General features: G+C 33.7%; 3 protein-coding genes across 3 annotated transcripts; 2 read left to right on the top strand and 1 right to left on the bottom strand.

Moving 5' to 3' along the window:
* Window positions 1-315: 315 nt before the first annotated feature.
* On the bottom strand, window positions 316-2,594 carry LOC105973615 (DCD (Development and Cell Death) domain protein). Its single transcript, XM_088817240.1, has 5 exons — window positions 1,600-2,594; window positions 1,197-1,297; window positions 1,001-1,084; window positions 800-910; window positions 316-682 (listed from the first exon to the last, which is right to left on the bottom strand). Exons 1-5 carry the CDS (start codon window positions 2,261-2,263, stop codon window positions 644-646), a joined length of 999 nt encoding a protein of 332 aa, XP_088673366.1. The 5' UTR covers window positions 2,264-2,594; the 3' UTR covers window positions 316-643.
* Window positions 2,595-7,740: 5,146 nt separating this feature from the next.
* On the top strand, window positions 7,741-11,702 carry LOC105973614 (3-oxoacyl-[acyl-carrier-protein] synthase I, chloroplastic). Its single transcript, XM_088817307.1, has 8 exons — window positions 7,741-7,904; window positions 8,469-8,824; window positions 9,384-9,815; window positions 10,418-10,591; window positions 10,685-10,798; window positions 11,067-11,168; window positions 11,269-11,335; window positions 11,451-11,702. Exons 1-8 carry the CDS (start codon window positions 7,769-7,771, stop codon window positions 11,516-11,518), a joined length of 1,449 nt encoding a protein of 482 aa, XP_088673433.1. The 5' UTR covers window positions 7,741-7,768; the 3' UTR covers window positions 11,519-11,702.
* A 7,835-nt stretch (window positions 11,703-19,537) lies between these two features.
* ARF9 (auxin response factor 9) lies at window positions 19,538-23,744 on the top strand. Its single transcript, XM_012998735.2, has 13 exons — window positions 19,538-19,999; window positions 20,107-20,225; window positions 20,380-20,475; window positions 20,692-20,748; window positions 20,841-20,993; window positions 21,097-21,181; window positions 21,352-21,442; window positions 21,563-21,727; window positions 21,813-21,999; window positions 22,084-22,237; window positions 22,336-22,871; window positions 22,975-23,162; window positions 23,254-23,744. The coding sequence occupies exons 1-13, from the start codon at window positions 19,939-19,941 to the stop codon at window positions 23,387-23,389; spliced, it is 2,028 nt and encodes a 675-aa protein (XP_012854189.2). The 5' UTR covers window positions 19,538-19,938; the 3' UTR covers window positions 23,390-23,744.
* The last annotated feature ends 1,724 nt before the right edge of the window (window positions 23,745-25,468 follow it).

Genomic DNA, 25,468 nt, shown 5'->3' with positions numbered 1-25,468 from the left:
ATAAACATGGTACTGAACTCGGTTCGAAATATGACGATTCGGATAATCAAGTAAACCTCATTGTAATTCCAAAAGGACTATGACGGTACGAAGAAGAGGAGGTCTCGCAGGATGTCATTTGGGCTCCAGCGCAATCTGCGAACTATGTCGAACGCAAATTTTCATCAAGTATTACCCATGCTACAAAGGAAGCTTTTAATTATATTGTTCAATCAATAAATCCGCTATCGAAAAACATCATGCAAATCACCGTCGACAGAAAAACACAGCACAAATTTATTGACCGTCTCATAAGTCGTGATATGTATAAAAATATTCTCAAAAAAACGATATTTAATAAAGTTTTAAACAAGAATTCATAACTTGTACAGAAAAAACAATTTCTGCAAAGCAATTTATTCAAATAAAAACACTTGTATATCATCTATATATACTATATAGAGTTGAGTTTGTGTATATGCTGCTGGGGCTTATCCTCTGCCATCATATTACAATTGCAAGGAGTGACTACACTTGTTATTTCTTCCACCACCAAAAAAAACTCCTCTACATTTCATAAACTTTATTATGTACAAAAACACCCACACAACCCTATTACTCTTCCATTTCTCATTCATCTTTAAATTAACTCCACCTCAACACATCACTTGTCCTCAGCAAATATATCCAACAGAGAGAGCGCCTGCCACGATAACCAAACCACAAAACATCACGTCAGCTAACGCGAAAGACGAGCATTTTTTCTTTACTTTTTTTTTTATATTAATACGATAAATATTTATTTTGTAAGAATTGCTACCTCGGGTATGTTCAGTTCGAGACGGAACTTGGGACCGTCGTAGTGGTGGAGAATTGGCCTGAAAGAATCCTCTTCCAAAGGCTCGCATATCTTCCTCGTTACTACACGAACCTGCACATAACCAATATATTGGTCGATTTTTGTCTCGTTGAAAAACAAATAACCTTGGAAACTACAATGTATTCCAAACAAGAAATATACCTGAGCAGGAAAACGTGATTCGCCAGGGTTTTTCTTGTCCTCCCAAGCCGAGGGGTCAATGTTAGTGCCACCAAAACTTGCAGCCTGTAACAATAAACGATATATCAGCCTCGACTTATGAAAGCATAATTGAGATGCAATTATTATTGCATTGATTGATACAACAAGTTAAGACATTTAAATAAAGGCCACAAACCTCAAAGACTCCATGGAGTTGATGTGTAGAGTAGTTGTAGAGGAAGAGAGGCAACCCGGGAGTTATTGCTCGAACGGAGTCGCGATAACGAGGCGGCAAACCTGAATTATGAGATTGTATGATTAAATTATAAACAATATATCACGAAGGCAAAAACACCCGAATATAATTTGTTCGAATTCCATGGTCTTGAATATTATTTAAAATCTAATCACACATTTTCAATAATCAATTTACTTATTAGGTATTCATTTTCGGAAATTAATCTAAACAAAATCAACCAAAAATTTGAATCAATTTTCCCCAAAATCATATCATTCACAGATACTCAACCCTAAATCAAGATCAATCAATAACAGATGACTACAGAAATGAAAATAAAAATCAAATCTTTAGCACATACCAAAGAGCTCCCTTTTGAGATTCTCCGACATAGTGTCGTTATTGCAGACGAAAATATAACCACCGATGGTCTCGTTCCTCGGCAGAGATTCCGCCGGCGGGAGGGTCTTGAACCGCTTATCCACCGACGACTTGTTTTCACCGTTTCCATTACTCTCCTTGTTCGATTTATTCTTCTTTCCCGTTTTACCCCCGTGCTCCTCCTCGTTCTTACCGCCCTTGTTCACCCTCCCGTTCACCACCACGTTGTTGTTGTTAGCAAAACCCTTACCCTTACTGTAACTGTTGAAGCTGTAAGCAGGAGCAGAGTAAACCCCCTTGTTAAACCCGCCGTTCAACCCTAACCCGGTGTAATTCACCCCACCGCCGAAACCCTCGTTAATCGGAGCCTTCCAAACATCGCTGTTGAACCCTAGGTTGAAATCGGACTTCAGATCGTTCACCGGGCCGCCGACCCCGCCGTAAGGCGAGGCGGCGACGGCGGCGGAGCCGCCGTCGCCGGCGTTACGGAAATCGAAGTTGCGGCGCTCCTCGGCGGGGCGCTTGGATCCGTAATTGGTGCTCCAGATGGAATCGTTGAGTGATAAATTGGCTAAATTGTTGGTCTGGAGGCGGAGATTGTCGCTGAATTGCCAGAAAGACGACTGATTGTTGTTGTTCTCCATTTTTTTTTTCTGCAAAAAATCAAAATCGAAAACAGAAGAGATTTTTTTTTTTGTTATTGAAAAATGTGAAATGGGATTGAATTAAGGAAAATTGGGGAAAGGGGTGAGTGGGTATATATGGGGGGGAGAGGAAGTTTCAGAGAAAGAGAGAGAGAGAGAGAGTAATAGCGTGTAGAATTGTCAAAGGTGGTAGTGGAAAAAGTATGCTTATACTGTATGCTAAGGAAGAAGACTGGGAGTGTAGAGAGAGAGAGAGAGAGAGAGAGGGGTTTTAGAGAGAGAGAAGGGCAAAAGTGGAAAAGAAGAAGGTGAGAAATAATAATGAGTCAATAATTAAAGTAAGTAATTAGGTGGGGGAGTGGGAGGAGTGGTGGTGACGGGAAAAACGCGGCTTTTAAAGATGGGGGTGACGTGGACTTCGGCATATAGTGAAGTGAATTAGTGGGGGTGTTTTTTTTTTAATTAAATATAAATTTTAATTGAATTTTATGTTGATTTATTATGTTAATTTATGGTGTAAATTTGTGTAATTTTTTTCTGCAAAGTTGATTGTTTATATGATTTTTTAGAAAAATAAAGTTATGCTTTTAGGTGAAATAGTAATTGGAAACTTTTGTGCTCACAATATCAAAGTTAGATTTAACTTTTTAAAATTGTGTTTAGAAAATCCATTCACTTATATTTATGGAGCAAATTACGGTTAACTATCAAATAAGGTCAAATTACGAAAAAAAGTTATATATATTTGAGTAATTACGATTACTTCCCTCAACTATGAATCTTCTTACGTATTCACATTTGCACTGTAAATTTAGTGAAATCTTCTAGATTATGAGGAATATTCTCCAGTATGTAAATTGTTTTACCTTATTTAAGCTCCACATTATGAAACAAGATGATCATAAGATTTGTCTTTACAAATACTAAATACAGATTGTGGTACATCAAAAACTGCATTTTTGCACAAAACGAGTACAAACTAGAAAACATTCAACGGAATATATAAAATTCTGTTGAATTAGACACCATCATTCGACACCATAAGGATGGATGTGTACTAAAATTCAGAGTTGAGAAGTGGTTGTAATTATACAAAAAGTGAGCTCCGTAATTTAATCTTAATTTAATAATGTTATATTATGAATTCAAAGTTTATTTTTCCTTTTTTTCTTTTTTGGAGATTTTTCTATTTATTATTTATTGGTAAAGATCTCTAGAAGGTCATAGTTATCTAGTAGTTTCTTAAGAAATTTGATGTGTTCACACAGTCAACTAGAAATTTTTTTGCTTCGGTGCTACACGTGTCTTCTAGTAGTTGCCACGTGCGAGGGGTGGGGCTTTTGGAATGGGCTCTTATTCTTGGGCCCATTTGGGGTTGTTATTAAATTATATTAATTATTATCATAAACGAAACAACTGCTTGACCTAGTCCAAAGGATATAATTGTCCAACAAATTGAATATGTTGGAACTTGGAATATGCCATTGGGATCTTTATTTGTGTGTTGTAGATCACACACCTATATTCGACTTCATCTTACACTCGTATAGAGTGTACGGTGTACCGGTATTTCGGTATACTGAAATTTCGATACTTTAAAAATTTGTATTGTTTGTTGTGTCGAACTATTCAGCCCTGTCATGGTTTTTAATCGAATTAATTTTGTTTTTCGCTTAGGGTACCGGTAAAACCAAACATATATTTGAATATTTTAAAAAATGTAATTCTTGGATTTTGAGATTCAAATTTCAATAATCAGCCATAAAAATGAAAATTAATTATCAATAGAGACTAATTTTTTATAATTGGAAAAAATGTCAATCTAAAAGTATTTTATAATTTGTTATAATCTTAAAGAATTTAAAATAAAATTAACAAAATCACATATTTATTTAAATATTTCAAAAAATATTACTGAATATCTAATCGCATTTCCGGTTTGGTTGGTTTGCCGGCTGAGTGAACATCCCTACACTCACACACACACAAATATATGGATGCGTGAAAAATATGTCTCGAATAGATACACGTGTATAATTAGATATGAGAAATGAAAACCAGGTTACATTTATCATTTAATTGTATGGGAAATGTTCGATCTAAAAAGTATCGGTAAAACAATTTTAATTCCTCTTGCTCCAGTATGACGGGCTTCAACTTCTTCATACGACATATACTTGGAAGAAATTGACCAAAACAAAGTGTAATTACAACCACTTCACTGAGGTAAAGTGTAATTACGTAAAAAAAGTGAAATGCTTTTTACGGTTTGAAAATTGCTATTTACAGTTCATAACAAAAATCATTTATCTCTCTAAAACCCCAAAACCTCCCAAAAAACACCAAAACACCCCAAACTGCAAATAGCAAAAAAAAATTGAAAATTCAAAATCAAGCTTGAAGAAGGGATGTGTTTCGGTTTTTTGAGGTAATTTCGACTCATATATGTGTAATATGCATTGGGTAGGTCGATGTCGCAAAAACATGGTAGAACGCCCAAGACGGGCGCCCATGGCGTGTATGAACGCCCGGTTTGGGCGTTAGTACACGCCCTGGGCGCCCGTCTTGGGTGTTCAATTAAGGTGCACACGCCGGCCCTGGGCATTCAATTAGTGTTTTGAACCGTAAATAGCAATTTTCAAACCGTAAAAAGCAAGTCCCTAAAAAAAATATCCTTCTTTTAAGAAATTATATTCAGTTCCTTGCAGTTTTTAAATTTCTTATATTCACCACCAACAAAAGAGCGTCAAATTGAAGGGGGTTTTGTAAATAAACCTAACGTTAGGGACTGTCGGAATTCGCGCCGAGAAATCGATGAATGTCTTGAACAAGTCAAGATAAAAGGTTGAACAACTCCCGACCAATCAAAAGATGTCCCAAAATGAGAGAAATATACTAAAAATTAAGGTAATTTTGTCTCAAATTTGTGGTGCAGTATTGACTTGGAAAGCATCAAAAGTAGGTCATCTAACAAATAACCAAACTTGGCATGTGAAATATATTCTTTCCAACTAATTAAAAACATTATCTAAGAAATTTATATCAAATTACACACTAATTAAAAAAAAAACATTTTTTGAAGGCCACAAATTACACACACCCATATTGGTGGGTGTAGATCATCAGTAAAAAATCTACCCAGTCTGACATTCATCGGGTGTACATAAAAAAAAATTCTTTTCGCGTGACATGTTAATTATATTCAATTAACACCAATTTAAAAATGGTTTTCTTAAATATTTAGAATAATCATTCAAATAGAGGATAAGAGAATATCCTACCTAGTGTCCGATCATCTCAAGACCTAGTCACAACAAGGATTTCATACTCAAAACTTTGTGCATTGACCGGTCAAAAATATAATAAATTATGGATTATTTTAATAAATCAAACTTACGTGATTTCAGTCGATCCATAATATTTGTTCGATATTGGTTTATTAAAATAACGATACTAACAATGCATGAATGCATATTTTCATTAGATAAGAATTATACTCGAAGCTTGACCTGAATTTGAGGTCGAGCCTCGAGCTATGTGATGAGTGCGACTAAAGCTCGCTCGAGCTAGACTCGATTGATTATTATCAAACCTCAACTCAAAAACAACTTTCAAAATTCAACTGAAATTTAAATAGAGTTGAACAAGCACAAGTTTGACTTGAAAAATTGATGGTACATGTGTCAAAAAATAACCAATTTCAAACAAGCTAAATAAATTTATTTTTTTGAAATTTAAATTGATTCGATCAAATTATATTTTCAAATGCAATTTGAAAATATAAATCAAAAATATAAATCATAGACTATATTTGCCCATTATATCATTTAGTCTTGAAATAAAGTTCATTTAAGATTCAAGAAGACCATAGGCCCGATCCAGTAACAGGCCCAACTAACATATATTTGTTCATTCCATAAATGAACACTCGGCCCAATTTCTTTGTTCTTTTATTTTTATTCTTAGATCAGTATAAATACGGGTGGCGACGTAGCTTAAATGGCTCGATCACGAATTGAAGAAGTGGAGTAGACCGGCTTGAAGTGAGAAAAGCCCAGATAAGGAGAAGTGCACGCGCTTCGCGTGACCACCAAAAAGGAGTGTCGGGGAGGGTTTCTCAACGTTAGCAATCCGACAGTCAAGTTAATCGTAAACGTGGAGAAACAATATAAGTGTATATAGAGAAACATAATTAGAATGTGTGTATTAGTAATATCTTGGAGTCTCGCCCTTTCCTTGTCCCCATAACTATATATATATAATTATATATACACGTCGTAGGGAAGGGGTGGTGGGTTTTCCATTCTATCTTTGATCAGATCACATGTGAGAGTGGTCTGACTACTACGAGTTGTACTTGTTTGTTAAGGGCGGGCTATCTAGCTCTTTGCAATTAGGGTCAATTCCATGGATGGAGCCCGATGGTGAGGTCGCTCTTGGTTATGCCGTAAGCGCAGGGCCGAACCCAGGGCGTTTAGTTAGGGGGCCAAAATGTGGGGTGTGAGTAAATAGAAGGAAAAAAATATTTTATATTGGCTAAAAGTGTGCAAATTTTAAATCTTGTGGGGACAAATTCTATAATCAGTAGATATAGGAAATAGCTTATTAAGTTTTTTTCTGCAGGGGCGGGAGCCCCCCTAGGCCCCACATGGTTCCGCCCCTGCGTAAGCGGGCATCTCCCTGCTGGTCCATGTCGTGTTGCAGATTTTCCACATTTATCTCTCACATACGGCCGAATTTAGTCACGTCCGCCGTCTATGTCTACCCCACCAAGACCGAAAAATCTCGGTTTTTGCAATTACGAAATGAAGAAATGGAATCGGCCGACTCGAAGTGAGAAAAGCACAAATAAGGAAAAACTCAAGCGCAAATAAAAAAGTATTTTATGGGGTGAATAAAGAGAAGGAAAAAAATATTTTGTATGGGCTAAAAGTGTACAAATTTTAAATCTTGGGAGGGGGGACGCCAAAGTCTATAAATTAATAGATAAATACCAAAATGCGGTAAAAAAATAATAGAAAATAGGTGATAATTTTTTTCTGGCGGGAGCCCCCCGGCCCCACATAGTTCCGCCCCTGCGTAAGCGAGCATCTCCCTGGTGCATGTCGTGTTACAGATTTTCCACATTTATCTCTCTCATATGGCCGAATATAGCCACATCCGTCGTCTATGTCTACTACCCCAATAGTGGACCGAAAAATCTCGGTTTTTGCAATTAAAGAAAACCAAAATTGATTAGCTGCACTATTGTTTAGTACTTATGTAAAAACACTTGCATTCATCGTCCCATTTGTTCTGTAATGAAAAATGCTGTTGGTTCAAAATACCATAGGCGGACCCTCCAACTAAAAAAAAAAAAAAAAAAAAATATATATATATATATAAAAAGAAAAAGAAAAAGAAACTCTCTTTGTTAACTCCTTCCATTTTCTTATAAAACTAAATAAAATCATAAGTTGAGTTAGTGAATTTTTAGTATTTTTAATTTCTGAAAAAGAAAAAAAAATGGCAGGTATTGGTTGTGTTTCTTCTTCTTCTTCAGGTTTGAAATTGAAGCAGAGCAAAGAATCGATGTTTCAGTACAATGGGCTCAAAGCAGTTGAAACTTTGCAAGTGGGCCCACCTAAGTTTCATGCTAAGGGTAATTTTCATCTTTCGGAAAATTATAGATTTAACGCCTCAAGTTTGGACCACATACAAATTTGGTCCTCATGTTCACAAAAAAAAAAAAATTACATTTGGTCCATTATATTTCAATAATTTAACACTTTATGTCATTTCCGTCAATTTACTGTTAGTCCGTCAGTTAAGCCAGTGATGTCAATGCTTGATACCGTTAGTACTAACGGAAAATTGACAGAAACCACTAAAAGTATATAATTTTGAAACATGAAGGATCAAATGTATTTTTTTGTGAATATAAGGGACCAAATATGGAATTAGTTCAAACTTGAGGAATGATCTTCGTATGATTCATGTGTGCTACATATTTTATTCATGATCATCCCTTTTATTTTATTTTTTGACTAAACTACAATTAGTACCTGTATATAATCTCGAACTGTAGAAAAAATCCTATGTTAGAGAAACGACAATTTGTTGTTTTTATTAAAAAAAAATTGCACCTCTCGGTACAAATTTGTACCGGGAGGTGCAATTTTTTTTTTAATTTAGTTTAAATTACATAATCTTTTGTCCTCTGCAGCAAAATGCAGAGGAGTAAAGACGATGGCTTCTCAGACAATTTCGTCTCCAAAGAGAGAAACCGATCCGAAGAAAAGGATAGTCATAACAGGAATGGGCCTAGTTTCGGTTTTTGGCAACGACATTGACACATTCTACAATAAATTGCTCGACGGAGTAAGTGGAATCACACCTATAGATAGATTTGATGCTTCGGAATATTCCGTGAGGTTCGGAGGGCAGATTCGTGATTTCACTTCGAAGGGCTACATTGATGGCAAAAACGATCGCCGCTTAGATGATTGTTGGAGATATTGTTTGGTTGCGGGTAGACGAGCACTCGATGATGCTAGTCTTGGCAAAGAAGTTCTTGATACCGTAAGCATTTTGGAACAATATTTTTCATTTTGATTTTCGATTTATTTTTTTCAAAAATAATTCAGCGAGTTCTCATTTTCCCAAAAATGATCAGGTCCGAAATTTTTCGATTTTGGAAAAAGTCTTACCATTCCAATTTTTTTTGAAATTTTGATTTTCGATTTTTCTGATTTGTTTAAACGGTACTGGAATTTACCTTTTTCACTTGGAGAAAAATTCAAAAAGAAAATCGAAAAGTGGCAATTACAAGCCGGTTCGTCCGATTTCCACCCCAATTAAGAACAAATTTCAAAATAATACTTTTGTTCGATTATATATGAATTTTTTTTATCCGAAGCTTGACGCAATTAGTAAAAAAATTAATAACAAACCGTTAAAAATTGAAGTTTTTCGAGTTCAAAACGCAGTTCTTCCACTAACATTCAAACCAATCTCAAATATAAAATTTCCAAAATTCGAAAAAAATTCAAACAAACTTGAACGATCATTCACTTAGCTCGACTGCATTGGCTTCATAAACACGTGGGGATAAAAAAGTGAATATTTTAATTTCATGCAGATGGACAAAACGAGAATCGGAGTGTTGGTAGGATCCGGAATGGGAGGCATTACATCGTTTAGCAACGGAGTCGAAGCCCTAATACAAAAGGGCTACAAAAAAATGAGTCCCTTTTTCATCCCTTATTCGATCACCAACATGGGGTCCGCTCTTCTAGCAATCGACACCGGCTTAATGGGGCCCAACTACTCCATCTCAACCGCTTGCGCCACCGCAAATTACTGCTTCTCCTCTGCGGCCAATCACATTCGAAGGGGCGATGCCGATATTATGGTGGCCGGTGGCACCGAGGCGGCGGTCACCGCCACCGGAGTCGGCGGTTTTATAGCTTGCAGAGCTTTGTCTCAAAGAAACGACGAACCTCAAAAGGCGTCGAGGCCATGGGATAAAAATCGGGACGGTTTTGTTATCGGTGAAGGCGCCGGTGTATTGGTACGTGATATATATATAGGTTGCATTTGGATTTAAAAGATACGGATTCGGTTTAAACAAAGCTACGAATTTGAAGTACATTAGACATGAGTTTGTTATTATTCGAGGTGGAAATTGGAACAAAGTTTCCAATTATCGCCGATTTCGATGTGAAATTTTCCGATTTTGGAACAAATATTTCTCATTCTGAATTCTGAAAATTCCGATTTTTGGATTGGAATTGGAGTTTATATTAGATTGCGATTTCCGATTTGATTTTATTTACGGAAAAAAAAAAAAAAAAAAACCATTTTTTTCCCTTCATACTACAGTTATAGTATCGATGTTATTATCTATTTTATATTTGAGCTTACTAAAAACTAGAATTTTTTTAATTCCGCCAATTCCGATCATTAGAATTTCAAATTTTGGAACAAGCTTTTAAATTTCAATTTCCGAATTTCCTATTTCCTATTTCCGTTTTTTTTCCCATTTCTTTTAACGGAACCGGAATGAAAATTTTCACTTCCAAGGAAAATGAATTTTGTGTCTTCTGAAAGTGTTAATTCCGATCTGATCCATCTGATTTCGCCCCAATTAATATGAATATGAAATGCATGTAGATTATGGAAAGCTTAGAGCACGCCATGAAAAGAGGAGCGAACATCGTTGCAGAGTACTTGGGAGGTGCAACGACGTGCGACGCTCATCACATGACGGATCCTCGTTCCGACGGGCTCGGAGTTTCCTCTTGCATTCTCAAGAGTTTAGAAGATGCGGGGGTCTCCCCCGAAGAGGTTGCTTTTTGTGTTCGATTAATCAAGGCTCGATTTAATACAAACTTATGAGGTTATTATTACGATTCGAAAAAATATTTGCTAAATCAACAGGTCAACTACGTAAATGCTCATGCCACATCAACGCTTGCCGGAGATTTGGCCGAGGTTAATGCCATCAAGAAAGTCTTCAAAAATACCTCCGAGATCAAGATGAACGGTACCAAGGTAACATATATACGATTAGTTTATTGCATTTTAGTAATTTATGCGTTTTATCGAATTGTTCCAAAAACTTCCCGTGTTATAAATATTAGCAAAATCCCTATATGATGCATTTGTTTTAGCTCACACCCCCCTAACTTAACTTAAAATTGCATCACAAGGGTATGTTTGCTAATATTTATAATGGATAGAGTTTTTTAGCAATTAAACTAAATATAGAGGTGCTGAATGCAATAAAAGAATGTGTTTTTTTTTTCTTTTTCAAATTTAGTCGATGATCGGACACGGACTCGGAGCGGCCGGTGGGCTCGAAGCGATAGCTACGATAAAAGCAATCAACACTGGCTGGTTACATCCAACAATCAATCAATATGTAAACATATCCAAAACACAATTTTATTACATATGACAAATGTTATTCTTATGTAATCAATGTCCTAATTTTTCAATTTTTTTTATTTTTTAATTTCCAGGACTTGGAAACCGATGTCGATATCGACACCGTCCCGAACGTAAAGAAACAGCACGAGATAAACGTCGGTACGTCATCTTCCCCGGTTTCTTCATCCGTAAAAATATGTAAAAATATAAATGCATAATTATATTGGATTATACAGCTTATATTAATCTAATTTATAAATAAAAAAATTTGCAGCGATATCTAACTCGTTTGGATTCGGTGGGCACAACTCCGTGGTCGTCTTCGCACCATTTAAGCCGTAATTATATATTTTCTTCGAATGCAAGTTTCAAGATTTATATGACGAAGAACGAGAAGAAATTTCCTCGAGGCCATTTTTTTTCCGGGTAAAATCGTACATGCAACCGATGATAAGAGCACGTACATTCGTAATCGATTCAATGAATAAGATTATTGTAATAATTAAAATGTTTCTTTTCATTGCAATAATATTTTATTTTATTTTACAGAGAGAAAGGCAAATTATTAAAGCATAAATATTTTGCTTTTCGTCACCGTTTTGTGACACAAGCAAAATATAATTTACAAATAAATAATGAATTTAAGCATCTTAGTACGAATACTATGTTATATAATACAAGCTGCAAACGTCACTTGGGTCGTCATCATCACTCTCAGATTTCAATTTGGGAAAATTGTACTTCACCCCCTAAGAAAATGCATGTTTTTCACTTTCCCCCCCTCAAAATACAAAAATGAGACTGTCCCCCTTTGAAATATACAATTCGGTGCATTTTGCCCCAAATATGTATTTTCGGTCTAATTCTCATCGAATGAAGGGTGTATATGTCATTTTACATCTTCCACTTGAGAATCCTCCTTTTCGAGTTACTTAGGGTTCCCAAATTAACAAAATTCTCTTGCCGAATTGATGAAATACGCTACAAAATTAGATGAAATTTTCTTCCAAATTCGACAAAATTTGTTATTTGTTCTTCGTAATCATTGTAATGTAGGGTGAAAGAAGGTTAAATGACATTTGCAGCCTTAAAAGATGAAATTATCCTTCCAATTTACTCAAATCCGACAAGAATTAAACCGGATATACACATTTGGGGTAAAGTACCCCGAGTTGTATATTTTAAAGGGGGACAATCTCATTTTTGTATTTTGAGGAGGGAAAGTGCAAAACGTGCATTTTTTAGGGGGTGAAGTGCAATTTGCCCTTTCAATTATATATATATAGTTCACAAATATATATATATATATATATATATATATATATATAAAAAAAACAGGCTACTTATATATATTCTGTATTCACACTTTCTTTTACCAAAAGTTTCAGCCTATTTGCATATAAAGCCAATTTAATTTGAAAAGAAAAGAAAATAAAATATAATCACACTTTTTCTCCACAAATGAAATAGCCAGCTTCAGTTATCATCAACTTAATTAATTAAATATATTACTCAAACATTTTGTTTTAATACTAATATACACTACTCAACTTGACGATGCAGCTCCCTCTATGCAAATGTATTATGTCGTTTATCGAATCCTCTTCGTACAACATCTGTTTCCGAGCCCGCCACCTACTTCTGATCTTGTGAACTGATATATGTGCTAATGAACTTTTACTAACGCGAGATATCTGACATCTTTACAACTACGCTCTCTTTTTGGCAAACGCTTCAGCCAACCTCGGTTCTGATCATTCATTGAGCTTTGGCCCACTAATCTTGATTATGGGAAGTTCGGCCCAATGGTGCCGAACTGACCCCATCAAAGTTTTAAATTGATAAGTAATTATTGTATAATTAAATTGTAAAAATTATTCTAAACTTTTAAGAGTTGGTACTAAAGTTGGTGAGCCATGGAAATAGGAGATGTATGTATACACACTGCAAATGGTGGTGACAACAGTAATTTCACATGGCTAACTTGAGATTAATTACTCATTAAGCAATAATTATGGTTTATAATTGTCAAATTGATGAAATTAAATATGCATCTTTAATTAGTGTCCTTCAAGATTGGAAGAAAAAGGGCAAAAATATAGAAATTGATGCGTTGACTTGGTCAAATTGGAATATGCTTCAAGAATCTGAATAATCTTTAAATTTAGTATTAAGTAATGATAATAACTATGCTACTTGATGAATCTTTTTGTATAGTAGCCTTGGAGGAATTTTGATAGTATACATTCTAAGTAAAACTCATAAACAATATTTAATTTTCATAATTAAATCACTAATTAACCAATTTCCTTCAACTTAATGTTTTTTTTTTATGTTGGTAGGTAAGCTAACGTTATATTTAAAAATGAAAAAAATCTAATTGGTCCAAACATAAAATTTAGGGGAATTTTAGTTTATAATTTGAAAATTTTATTTTTTTAATTTTTTCTATTATTGTTCCTATTTATATTATATATATTAATAATAAATAAATAAATAAACAAAACTCACAAATCAGTTCTTGAACTATTACAATGTGAACACATTTTTTTGTTATTTTCATGTATTAATCGCAGGTATTTAAAGTAGGGTGACTCCTTTCACCACTTAATATGTATATATAATTGTAATCTAATGATTGTCATCACATGGATTATGACCCAATTTGCTGTTTAATTATTGTACTAATCTCACATTGGTTTAACCTAATTAAGTGGTCTATTTATGTAGGCACCCCACTTTCAAGAGAGAAAGGAAAAAAAAAAGGCTGAGGTGGATTTGCAAAAAGGAGGAAATAGAGTGGCTGAACTGCAAAATTTCATAAATATATTCAACATGATCATCAAATTGGCCTCCACATAGGTGGTACAATCATATATTTATTATTATTGCATTTATTTATCTTTCTTACACCGAAGCGTAGGAGCGAAAATTGGAATATAATTCCCGATTTTGGTCGATTTTGATCTGATTTTTTTTTTTTTTGATAAAAATATTTTCATTTTAAACTTAAAAAATTCTGAATTCTGATTTTTTTTTTTTTTTTTAGTTTTGTTTTAGATCGAAATTGGAATATACAAATGATTTTGATTTTATGTTCACTTTTAGTTTTAGAAAATATCAAAATAATTATGAAAAATCTTATTTCATCATAAAATTGTGAATGGCAATATTTTTATATCTTTTATACTATATGTGAATTAAAAAATCATTTCTCTCGATTTTAACCCGAAACTTTTTGATCTTGAAATGCATTTTTTCTTTACGGTCTTTCTTTCTTTATCAGTAGAAAATTTGTAATGAATTGCAATTAATTTTTTTATATTAAAATTTTTATTTGTTCAAATAAGTGCTAATTTCGATTTGATCAGTAAAAATTCCATTTCTAAAAAAAAAAATATTAATTAAAAATTGTGGTCAAAACAAATAATCCTCTCATAACTCACAACTTATCAAAGATTCCATGTTTGTCAATATATTGTGACGTCAATATAGATTCTTGACTTATATTCTGTCTGGATTTATTATTTAAAAAACAAATACTAAAAGTTCTCGAATATTATTATTTTTTAAACAATAATACATATATACTTTTTCTTTCATTTTATTGTAGTTGTATTTAATAATTAATTTAAAAAAAAATACAACTCTTGACAGGTTCCAAGGGTCGTAGTTATTTAAAATTGTGCATAATTAAATAATTAAATTAATTAATTAAAGTTCTTTAGCAGTTTAGCATAGTTAATTAGCTGTTTCCCTAATTACTACTAATTAGACAGACAGACGGCCACATAACCTTAATGTAATTGGTTTCCTTGTACACTCAAAAAGCTAAAAAAAAGTTGGTTTAAATCTTTAATTAGTGATGCTAAATTGCTAATCCCATAATATTTTATTAATTAATAATTAAAAATTAACTCTACCGAATGCCCACAAAATATATTAAGAACTAAAAACAATTTTGCTGACATGGACTCAATAAATCATTCTTATCTAATCTAAATACACATTAATGGTCTTTTAAATGTTAGGACAAAATGCACTTCGCTCCCTAGAAATTTTCACTTTTTGCACTTTTGCCCCCTACAAATTCGAAAAAGAGATTCTCCCCTTTTAATATTTTGTTGCAGTTGCACTTTGCCTCAAATTGTAATTTTCGGCGTATTTTTCATCGGAATTGCCATGAATCTGTTCAATTGAAGGACATTTGTGTCAAATTTTTTTTATTTTATTTTGAATATCAAACAGTCACATATTTTATTTTATTTTATTTTATATTTTGTGAGTGTCAAACGAGTCACTCGTTTGCTCTCTTTGGTTAGTTTCAACATGGAAAAGTATACACACGCACACGAACTAATTCTCTTTGGCTAATTTGATTAATTATTAGATAAGAATCTCCTTTAATTATTTTGATAACACGCACAAAAAGTAACTCATCTATATTACAGTTAAATCTCTATAAACTAATGCAGTCGGGTCTAGCAAAAATTTTATCAATTTAGTGAAATATTAAATTATCAAACTAATAATATAGTATATTTACACCGACTCGAGACTAGAAGAAATTATTATTTAAGCGAAATATTAATTTATCGAGGTTCTACTATATTTTCACTATTTTCCCATTTTCGTGGTGACAAAATTCACACTCGTAATTATTTATTGGATAATTAGCACTTAACTCCCTGTTGTTTGAATTTTGTGCATATGCCCATCTTGTACTTTCAATATTAGCACATGATATCCCTGTAGTTTGAACTTTGTGCAAATAACTCTTTTGTACTTTCAAAATTTTCATTTTTTCCCTAATCCAAATGCGATGATGTCATAATTAATTTATTAAATAGTCTTGAAAAAGAAAAACAAATAATCAACTCATAAAGATGTAACCAACAAGGTGTTGGGGTTGGCATATATTGTTTAATTAATATCCTTAAAAGGGGACAGGCAAAAGAGTTGCTTAATTACAAGAGATGCAAAGTTGTCTTCATTATTAAAATTAAAGTTTAGGACTAAAGTAATAATTAATCACTCCCTTTTATTTTTATTGTTTTATTTTGAAGAAAAAATCAACAATTAACAAAAACTATTACTACTAAAACAAAGTCCAAGGCATAGCCTGACCATGTATATTATTTTCTGAAAGTAATAGTTCGTTAAGAAATCTATCGGAATCACGTATCTAATGCATTATCCCCTGTTACATTTTCTAACAATGTTTCAGGGGTGATTGTAATTACCGATAATATAAGGATCTTAAAGTTATTTTAACATATCTCAGGAGTGTAAGTGTAATTTATCCTAAATTTTATATAAATTAAGTGGAAAAACGAAATAAAATATTGAATAATACTCAAATTTCTTGTGCAGTCAAACCATGCCATTGAATTATTGACTTTCCATTTAATTTCTTTCAAAATTTCATAGTTCAAATCATCACAACATTACAAAATAGAACATGAACAATAGTTTTGGTGATGTCTTAATTATAACCTTCATCCATCTGTCTCGTTCAATGTTTTCCTTTTTTTTCCATTTCTATAATTATATGTAAACGAATGATGAATTGTGAAACAATAATAAGTGAGACACGTATTCTGAAAAATGAGAAAATCAGATACGACGATTCATATCACTAACAACTTAATTAAATAAAGTGACGATTCAACAGCTACCATTTTTTTATTTAAAAAAAATGTATATGCCATTAAAACAAGATTAGTAATAAAACACTTAAGCATTCAATATTTAACGTAGGTAACTATAATTATTTACTATTGATAGCCCGCACATGTATTACTTGACTGATTTCGGGGTGGTACATTGTTGCAAGATTCTAGAATTTTCCACTGGCAACAGCAGTATGAGAATTTCGATTCCAATGAATCATTACCATAATAAATCGTTAAGTCACTATAATTTATATTTTTCCATAAAAAAATATATTGGGCCAGGAGATGGGGCTCTAGGCCCGATTAATTTCACATTTTGGTGCAAGAGAAGGCCAATTGATATCATGAATCATGCCACCCTCGATCAATTCAATGGGTCCTAGTTAAACTACAATAATTGCATATTATTTCATAAAATAATCTAAGAATTCATTAACATTAACTAAACCTAGTCAATTATGAGCAAAATTAGTAAGTAAGAGTGAAAAAAAAAGGAAAGGTCAATTATTGGAAAGATTGGAATAATCTCCAACAAGTCCTCAAGAAAAAATGGAGTAAGATCCAATAAACTATTGAATTTTGTGCAAGTGGGGTGTATTAGTCTTTATCTATATTTGGATTAATTATGAGAAAATAGTAATTGATACAATGAATGTAGCAACAATTATAGTGATTAATTAAAAAGTTATGTCTCTATCTTAAATAATTAAATCAATCCAATCAATTAAAATATTCACACACAATTTACTAGTATGTTAGGATAAAAAATATATTTTTTTTAATAAATATTTTACATTATGAATATCTTTTTAATTGCATTTTATCGGGTTTTTCGCAATACAATAGGATAAAAATTAGATACAAAAGTATATTCTTGAAATAATAGGTCCAAATTTATAAGAAAAATTAAATAATTTAATTTGCTTGTCCTTTATTTTTATTTTTATTTTTATTTTTAAGAAATAAATAGTAGTACCAAAATATGACCTAATTTATTACTCCAGATAAAATTGTGGGCGAGTCAAATTCACGTGTGTGGCATCGTACAACATGGAAGGTGGGTGTGGTCCCCAGCCGACCACTGCAGACACAATGACAAGAACGACTTCGTCATCTGATGCCACGTGGAACGATCTGATGACATGTACTGCCACCAGGACCACTCGATTCTGAATCAGCTGAGCCCACACCGAAACCAGGTTCCGTACCGGAACGCTCCTCCCCACCATGTGTTGGTGGTGGCCCCACAAGTGGCAGTACTTGTAATAAAGGCGAAAGGTGCGGGTCAAATAATTAATTTTCCTGATAAAAAAACCCCCAATTAAAGATGCATATAAATAGGGAAAATAAAAAGGAGATTTGGGTGAAGAATTCTTTGCCGGGTTGAAGTGGAGCCAACCCTGTTGCCTGCTGCGGAGCAGACAGCCAATCACATGCCCACAACCACATTTACTAATCTTATTTCTTTTATTTTATTTTTTCTTTAGAATATACTAATTTTATTTTAGGCAAATTACGGCCACCGCCCCTGAAGTAAAGTTAAATTACGAAAAAACCTCTCATGTTTGTGTAATTATAACCGCCCGTTAATTAAGCATTGTCCTCATTCAGCATCGTAAGGGTGGACGTGTAAGACAATATATAATTGAGGGGTGACTATAATTACCCAAACAATAGAAGATTTTTCGTAATTGACCTTAGATGCAAATTTATAGAAACTGTAAGGGTAAATTACGGTCACCCCCTGAGGTATGGTCAAATTACGAGAAAGCCCCTCAATCTTGTGTAATTACAACCACCTTCCTCAGCTATGAGTCTTCTTACACGTCCACCCTTATGGTGTCAAATTCAACATAATCTTCTAGATTCCGTGGAATGTTCTCTTGTTTGTACTCGTTGTATGCAAGAATACACTTTCTGATGCACCACAATCTTATATTTACAAGTCAACAGACACATTTTATGATCATCTTGTTTCAAAATGTGGAGCCCGAATGCGACAAAACCGGTACAAATTGGAGAATATTCCACATAAACTAGAAGACTCCACTAGATTTGACACCGCAATGGTGGACGTGTAAGACAATTCATAGTTGAGGGGGACAGTTGTTATTATCCAAATAAGAGATTTTTTTTTTATAATTTAACCATACCTCAAGGGTGGCCGTAATTTACCCAAACTTTAATTACATTTACGTGAGGGGGTATACATGCAAATTCATAGAAACTTTGATTAACTATAAAACATATCATTGAGATCCACATCTCTTTTATGTCTAGTACCAATAATTGACCTAAATAAAATTACTAATGTAATTAGAAAATTAATGTAGGATTTTAAGTTTAAATCAAAGCAGTTTATTCAATATTTTACACTATTAAACTTATATATATATAAATTATATATATAGTGTAAAATATATAATTTTGATAAAATTATTATCAAAAAAAAATTAAGAGGCTACTATCAAGTCAAATCTTAGGCAGGCTTCCCAATAGTCCGCAAGTATATTTATATATATATAAAAAAAAAATAAAAAAAAACAACTGACCGTAACAGAAGTATTTATTTAATTTTCGTAATTAAAATTGACCCACCACCACGAAATGACGTCACGTGAGCCGTCCAACCCTAGTTAAGGATCTAACCGCAGTTACTTAGGCTCTGGCACTGCTAACCACACACACACGCACAGTGCGTGTGCAGTGTAAAAGGAGACAGCCAAACCACGTTCTGTGAAAACCAATACAAAAAAATTTCACTCTCTCTCTCTCTCTCTCTCTCACACACACACACACAGCACCACCGTTCTAGAGAGAGAAAGCAACCAAATCAAGGCGTATATTTAGCTGTTCCTCGGGATATCGTGACGCCGTTTCTCTCTCTCATTTACCCCCTCATCTTCTCCCCTGTCTTCCAATTTTCCGGCGGTGTTCTGATCGGCCGACGGATTCACTCCGCCGTTTGCGGTGGTTTTTCTGTGGATATACTCTGGAGCTCGATTTGTTGATTTTAGAAGCTCTAATTGATGATTTCGAGATTAATTGTCCAAAGGAGGAGGTTGTGAATATTGTTGCAGTGCAGTTATGGCGAATAGGTGTTCATTTTCCCAGCAGCATCATCAGCCAAATAGTGTTTCAACTGAAGGTCAAATTTGCAGTGTGACCTTATTTTTTGTTTTGTTCCTTTTCAATTTTTCGTTATGAGTGTTCAATTTTTCATTTTGTTTTCCGTTTATTTTGGTGAATTTTCAGGTAGTTGGGGGAAGGATTCATTGTATGAGGAGCTATGGAAGGCTTGCGCAGGTCCTTTGGTTGATGTTCCTAAGGTTGGGGAAAGAGTTTACTATTTCCCACAAGGTCACATGGAACAAGTGAGTAATGTCTGTATGTGGATCTTTTTTTTATTGGTTTATTGAAATGTTCAGATCTTTGTTGTGGATTTTAGGTTGAATTTATCTTGAATTTTAAGTTATTTTCTCGAATTTTTGTTATGAATTTCCTCTTGGGTTTTGCTTGATGTTTCAGTTGGAGGCATCTACAAATCAGGAATTGAATCAGAGGATACCGATGTTCAATTTGCCCTCGAAGATCCTTTGTCGTGTTTTCGACATTAAGCTACAGGTATAGATTTTCTGTTCTGAGAATGGTAATTGTTTTTATTGATAAAAGTACTGGCAATTTGGGTATTTTGAATGGTTCTTAATTTGTTAGGTATAAGTAAATACCAAAAGCAAACCATTCGTTTTTCCTCCCGAATTAGCAATTACGAACCTGTTTTTTTTTCGTTAATTACCTTTTGAAATAGCTGAGTGATTCAAGACTAATTTCACTTTCCAGGCTGAACAAGACACTGATGAAGTTTATGCACAAATAACTTTGATGCCGGAAGCAGATGTAAGAACATAATTTACTGTTGCCTTTTATTTTGGTGAATATCGTTACCCTTAAAAAACGGTTTACTTATCATTTGGTAAAACTGTTTGTAGCAAACTGAGCCAAGAAGTCCCGATAGTTCTCCTGATGAGCCTCCTAGACCTTCAGTTCACTCATTCTGCAAGGTTTTGACCGCCTCTGACACGAGCACGCACGGTGGATTCTCTGTCCTTCGTAAACATGCTAATGAATGTCTTCCTCCATTGGTAATACTTCCTCGTTATACTCGATTTTATCCTATCTGCTATATTTTTCCGTGTTTTTCGGATCACCTTCTTCGCTTGTTGACCTTCGATGCTCTCCAATCAGGATATGAACCAGCAGACACCAACACAAGAACTGATAGCCAAGGATCTACATGGAACTGAATGGCATTTTAAGCATATATTTAGAGGTGATGTCTTGTTGTCGCCTTCTAGATGTTCATTGGCGTTTGAAAGTCGTAGATGTAGAATTGAGTTGATCCATGGATGTAAATGAACAGGCATTAATTTAGTGAAGAATGATAATATCGTGTTTCCATTTTGCGTGAGTTGAAATATTGATTTGATTTAAACTGAACAGGTCAACCTCGGAGGCATTTGCTTACAACGGGATGGAGTACATTTGTTACTTCGAAGAGATTAGTTGCTGGGGATTCTTTTGTATTTCTGAGGTACTTTCACCCTACACGATGATCACACATTAATGATATATTTCCTCGTATGTTAACTGGAATTTTTGTTTTCTGAATCGAATTAATCATTATTTACATCTTTTTTTCGCCCTCTTTTAGGGGAGAAACAGGGGAATTACGTGTTGGTGTGAGGCGACATGCTCGTCAACAAAGCTCCATGCCTTCATCGGTGATCTCAAGTCAGAGCATGCACTTGGGAGTTCTTGCAACTGCTTCTCATGCCGTCTTAACTCAGACCCTTTTCGTTGTTTATTACAAGCCAAGGTCTGATATATAATTCCTTCTGCAGATTGAACTATGTTTTCTGTCACAAGCTATTTTTTTTAATTCGCCTTTTTTTTTTCTTCAGAACAAGTCAGTTCATCATAGGCCTGAATAAGTATCTAGAAGCTTTGGACCATGATTTTGGGGTCGGCATTAAATTCAAGAAGCGTTTTGAAGGGGATGATTCTCCTGAGCGGAGGTTTTCGGGTACAGTAATCGGGGTTGAGGATATTTCTCCTCACTGGGAAGATTCTAAATGGAGAACATTCAAAGTGAGTATATCTTTACCGACACTCGCGGTTTGTCGTTTATTAGTGAAAAATTAAACTCACCCTTTGTTTTTCTTACAATCCCAGGTTCAGTGGGATGAACCTGCATCCATTCAAAGACCTGAAAGGGTTTCTCCTTGGGAGATAGAACCATTCGTTGCCTCTAACCCCACTAATACAATTCAGCCACTCACAATGAAGCATAAAAGGCCTCGACCACTTGTTGAAATCCCAATTCCTGGTTAGATTGAAATTTTTTTTCCTCTCTTTTTTTCATGTTTTTTTTCCTTCTGTTTGCACATTAATGACCTAGTTTGTTGTTATTTTCAAATCTTGTAGAAACTATGACGACTTCGCCTTTATCACCTGCATGGAATCTGACTCACGATTCCCATAAAATAAATCGTGTCTCTGACGGACAAAGGAGCAACCATACGACTAATTCGCTTAATAAGCAAACAGATGCTCCTTCAGACGGAGGGCAACAATTTTCTCTCCATATAAATGCTTCTCCGAACATGGCTGCTGCTGAAGAAACAGACGAGAGTAAAAGTGCTTCAGCTTGGTCTGTTATTTCAAACATTTCAGCTCCAAGCTCAGGAAAACAGGGTAATAGCCACAACAATGAAGGGACAAAATCAGATACTATTGCTTCGTGTCGATTATTCGGGTTCGACTTAAAACGACCTTCAGTAGTGACCCTTTGTGACAATAATTCACCTTTTAAACCAGTTGATGTGTCAAATGATTTTCTGTGCTCGGGTGATTCAGACCAGAAATCTGGTGTTTCAAAGGAGCTAAAGCAAGACCAGTTACAAACATTATCAAAGGAGGTTCAAAACAGACAAATCAATTCCTCGAGAAGTCGCACTAAGGTATATATTGAAAATAATGGGAAAAAGCTGAATCTGAATGTATTACGAATTACAATTACTTACATCAGTATTTGTTATTTTTGCATGAAATTCATCGAAAAAGGTACAAATGCAAGGCGTTGCAGTTGGCCGAGCAGTTGATTTGACCACATTGAATGGATACAATGATCTCATAACCGAACTCGAGGAAATGTTTGAAATTAAGGGGGAGCTTCGACCCCGTAATAAATGGGAAATTGTCTTCACCGATGATGAAGGGGACATGATGCTTGTGGGCGATGATCCATGGCCGTAAGTACATATATATTTAAATAACCGAACAGATTCTTGAAATTCTTTTGTCTGACCATATTATTTATTGTGATTTACTTTTTCCTTGCAGAGAATTTTGTAACATGGTTCGAAGGATTTTGATTTGTTCGAGTCAAGATACGAAGAAAATGAAAGCAAGCAAGCTACTTTTGCCAACTGCAGAATGTGAAGCAACTGGCCTTAACTTGGAATGCGTTGAAGATTAAGATTCGGTTTTTATTATAGTTCCGTCCTACGTTCCACGAAGAATATGCTAACCGAGTGGAAATATTAATCCAGCTAGCCAATGATCGGAAAAATTTAGCTTAATTCCAGCTTTTGACTCGTTTTTTTTTTCAGGTATTGCCAAGACCGGACCATGATCTCGTGGTTGCAGGTAACGGAGTTAGATTAGAATCTGTGAATAGTAAGAAGGGTGAAATTTAGATGAGAAGGAAGCCATTCTCATCTTTGTATTTGTATATATTTTAGTGTATGTTCTTTTGGGATGAATTTCTATGTATTATCAAATGAGTGTGTTTATTTATTTATTTTTAAATTCAAATTTTATGTTCAATCCAAGATACCTTTTTTCCTTAAAATTATAATATAAATTAAAATCATGTGACAAGTTACTGATAATTAATTTGTAATTGATTTTATAGTATTAGGAAATTAACCTAGGATGTGAAAATGACATAAAGAAAATTGAATGACCAAATAAAGATATTAGGCAAGCATATAGGCTATAGGTAGATAGGCAATTATTTCTATTTTCTTGGTATATTCCAACATTATGCTGGACCTAGATACTAACATTTGATGTTGACACCCGTAAAACAGAAACACTAGAATCTCGATAAATTAATAATATCTGGTAAATAATAATTTATCTTGGTCCATACTTGGTGAAAATTATTAGTTCGATAATTTAATATTTTGCTAAATTAATAGAATTTTGTTAGTTGAATAAGTATTAATTTATAGATGTTTAACTGTAGAAAGTATATCGAAGTAATAAGCCCTCAAATTTAATTTCAAATACTCACGATTATCCTGAAATCTTGGAATAGTATACATTCGTTTCAACCACACCAAAATCGAGCGATATTTTATGAGGGCAGAAACGTCATAATCGCACCATCTCCACCAGGCCAATAAATAATATCAGTACAGGACCACAAGATAACATTTATGGATGCATGCATAGGGTTCCTTCATTGGCCAAAAAAAAATATATATATAAAAAATAAAAATAAATGATGAATAAATAAATAAATAATTTGTCTAAAGTTGTTTTATTCAGGTCTTGGATTCGAACTTGGAGACATAAAAATAAAATAAGATGAAATTTGGTGTTCAATCTGATAGAAACAGACTCAAACAATGTACGTTCAATTTAATTACAGCTGACTTAGATTCAATTCTAATAATTATGTAAATATTCAAATAGAATATATTTGGCTCCACTTTATTCATTCCAATTTCTATCATTAAATCGACTGCCGAGTTTGTTACACATACGATTTTCAAATTATTATACGATGTGTACGTCGTCTACTGAATTTATCTAAATTGTTGACTACAAATTCTTCAATAAAAATAAAAATAAAAAATAAAAAAAATCATGACATGCATCCGATAAATTATACTGCCCACAAAAATAGTTATGGAGTTATCAATTAAAAAAAAAAATTGCAATTTTGCATCTGATCCAATTAGTTCCCCTTGGGAACTGCAATCTTCATATATTTCAATTCATAAATCTAATTTGAGGTGATATATATATTCAACGATTGGAAGTACACAATTCGATGACGTTGTATCTCTACTACTTTCAATGTTGGCTACCTTTAATTTGTCGGTTTTCAATAATTGATGAACACAACATATTTGTTCTTATGTTGGAATATTAATATGGATTTTTTTTTCTAATGATTGTAATTAGTAAACTTTTATTTAGAAAAAAAAAAAAATCACCACTTTAATAAGAATTCCATTAAAAAAAAGTAGATCTAATTTTTTTTATCAATTATAAGTAAAATTTGTTTTTGGATAAATAGCATTTAATCTACTGTAGTTTGAGCTTTATGCACACATAATCCTTTTATACTTTCAATACGACTCCTTGCAATTTGAAGTTTATACAAATGATCTCAATGTACTTTTAATATAAACACATAAACCCGTATTGTAATCCACTTTGTAAAGAATCATACTTATTAGGAAGATTTTTTTTTTTAAGTACAAGGAGATTATGTGTTTATTAAAATATACAGAGGTTATGTGTTACTCCCTCCGTTCCT

This window comes from Erythranthe guttata, chromosome 1, assembly GCF_056151865.1.
Source record: "Erythranthe guttata isolate IM_541 chromosome 1, IM_541, whole genome shotgun sequence".
In the NCBI taxonomy this organism is placed as follows: Eukaryota; Viridiplantae; Streptophyta; class Magnoliopsida; order Lamiales; family Phrymaceae; genus Erythranthe; species Erythranthe guttata.
This window is presented reverse-complemented; position numbering and strand designations above follow the sequence as displayed.

Excerpts from the sequence above, each read along its gene's own strand:
- LOC105973614 (XM_088817307.1), top strand. The coding sequence starts at position 7,769 with ATGGCAGGTATTGGTTGTGTTTCTTCTTCTTCTTCAGGTTTGAAATTG. Across the intron at positions 8,825-9,383 it reads GCAAAGAAGTTCTTGATACC|ATGGACAAAACGAGAATCGG; the intron begins GTAAGCATTTTG and ends AATTTCATGCAG. Across the intron at positions 11,336-11,450 it reads ACAGCACGAGATAAACGTCG|CGATATCTAACTCGTTTGGA; the intron begins GTACGTCATCTT and ends AAAAATTTGCAG.
- LOC105973615 (XM_088817240.1), bottom strand. The coding sequence starts at position 2,263 with ATGGAGAACAACAACAATCAGTCGTCTTTCTGGCAATTCAGCGACAAT. Across the intron at positions 1,298-1,599 it reads TCTCAAAAGGGAGCTCTTTG|GTTTGCCGCCTCGTTATCGC; the intron begins GTATGTGCTAAA and ends CTCATAATTCAG. Across the intron at positions 911-1,000 it reads AATCACGTTTTCCTGCTCAG|GTTCGTGTAGTAACGAGGAA; the intron begins GTATATTTCTTG and ends GGTTATGTGCAG.
- ARF9 (XM_012998735.2), top strand. The coding sequence starts at position 19,939 with ATGGCGAATAGGTGTTCATTTTCCCAGCAGCATCATCAGCCAAATAGT. Across the intron at positions 20,749-20,840 it reads CTTTGATGCCGGAAGCAGAT|CAAACTGAGCCAAGAAGTCC; the intron begins GTAAGAACATAA and ends AACTGTTTGTAG. Across the intron at positions 20,994-21,096 it reads ATGAATGTCTTCCTCCATTG|GATATGAACCAGCAGACACC; the intron begins GTAATACTTCCT and ends CTCTCCAATCAG.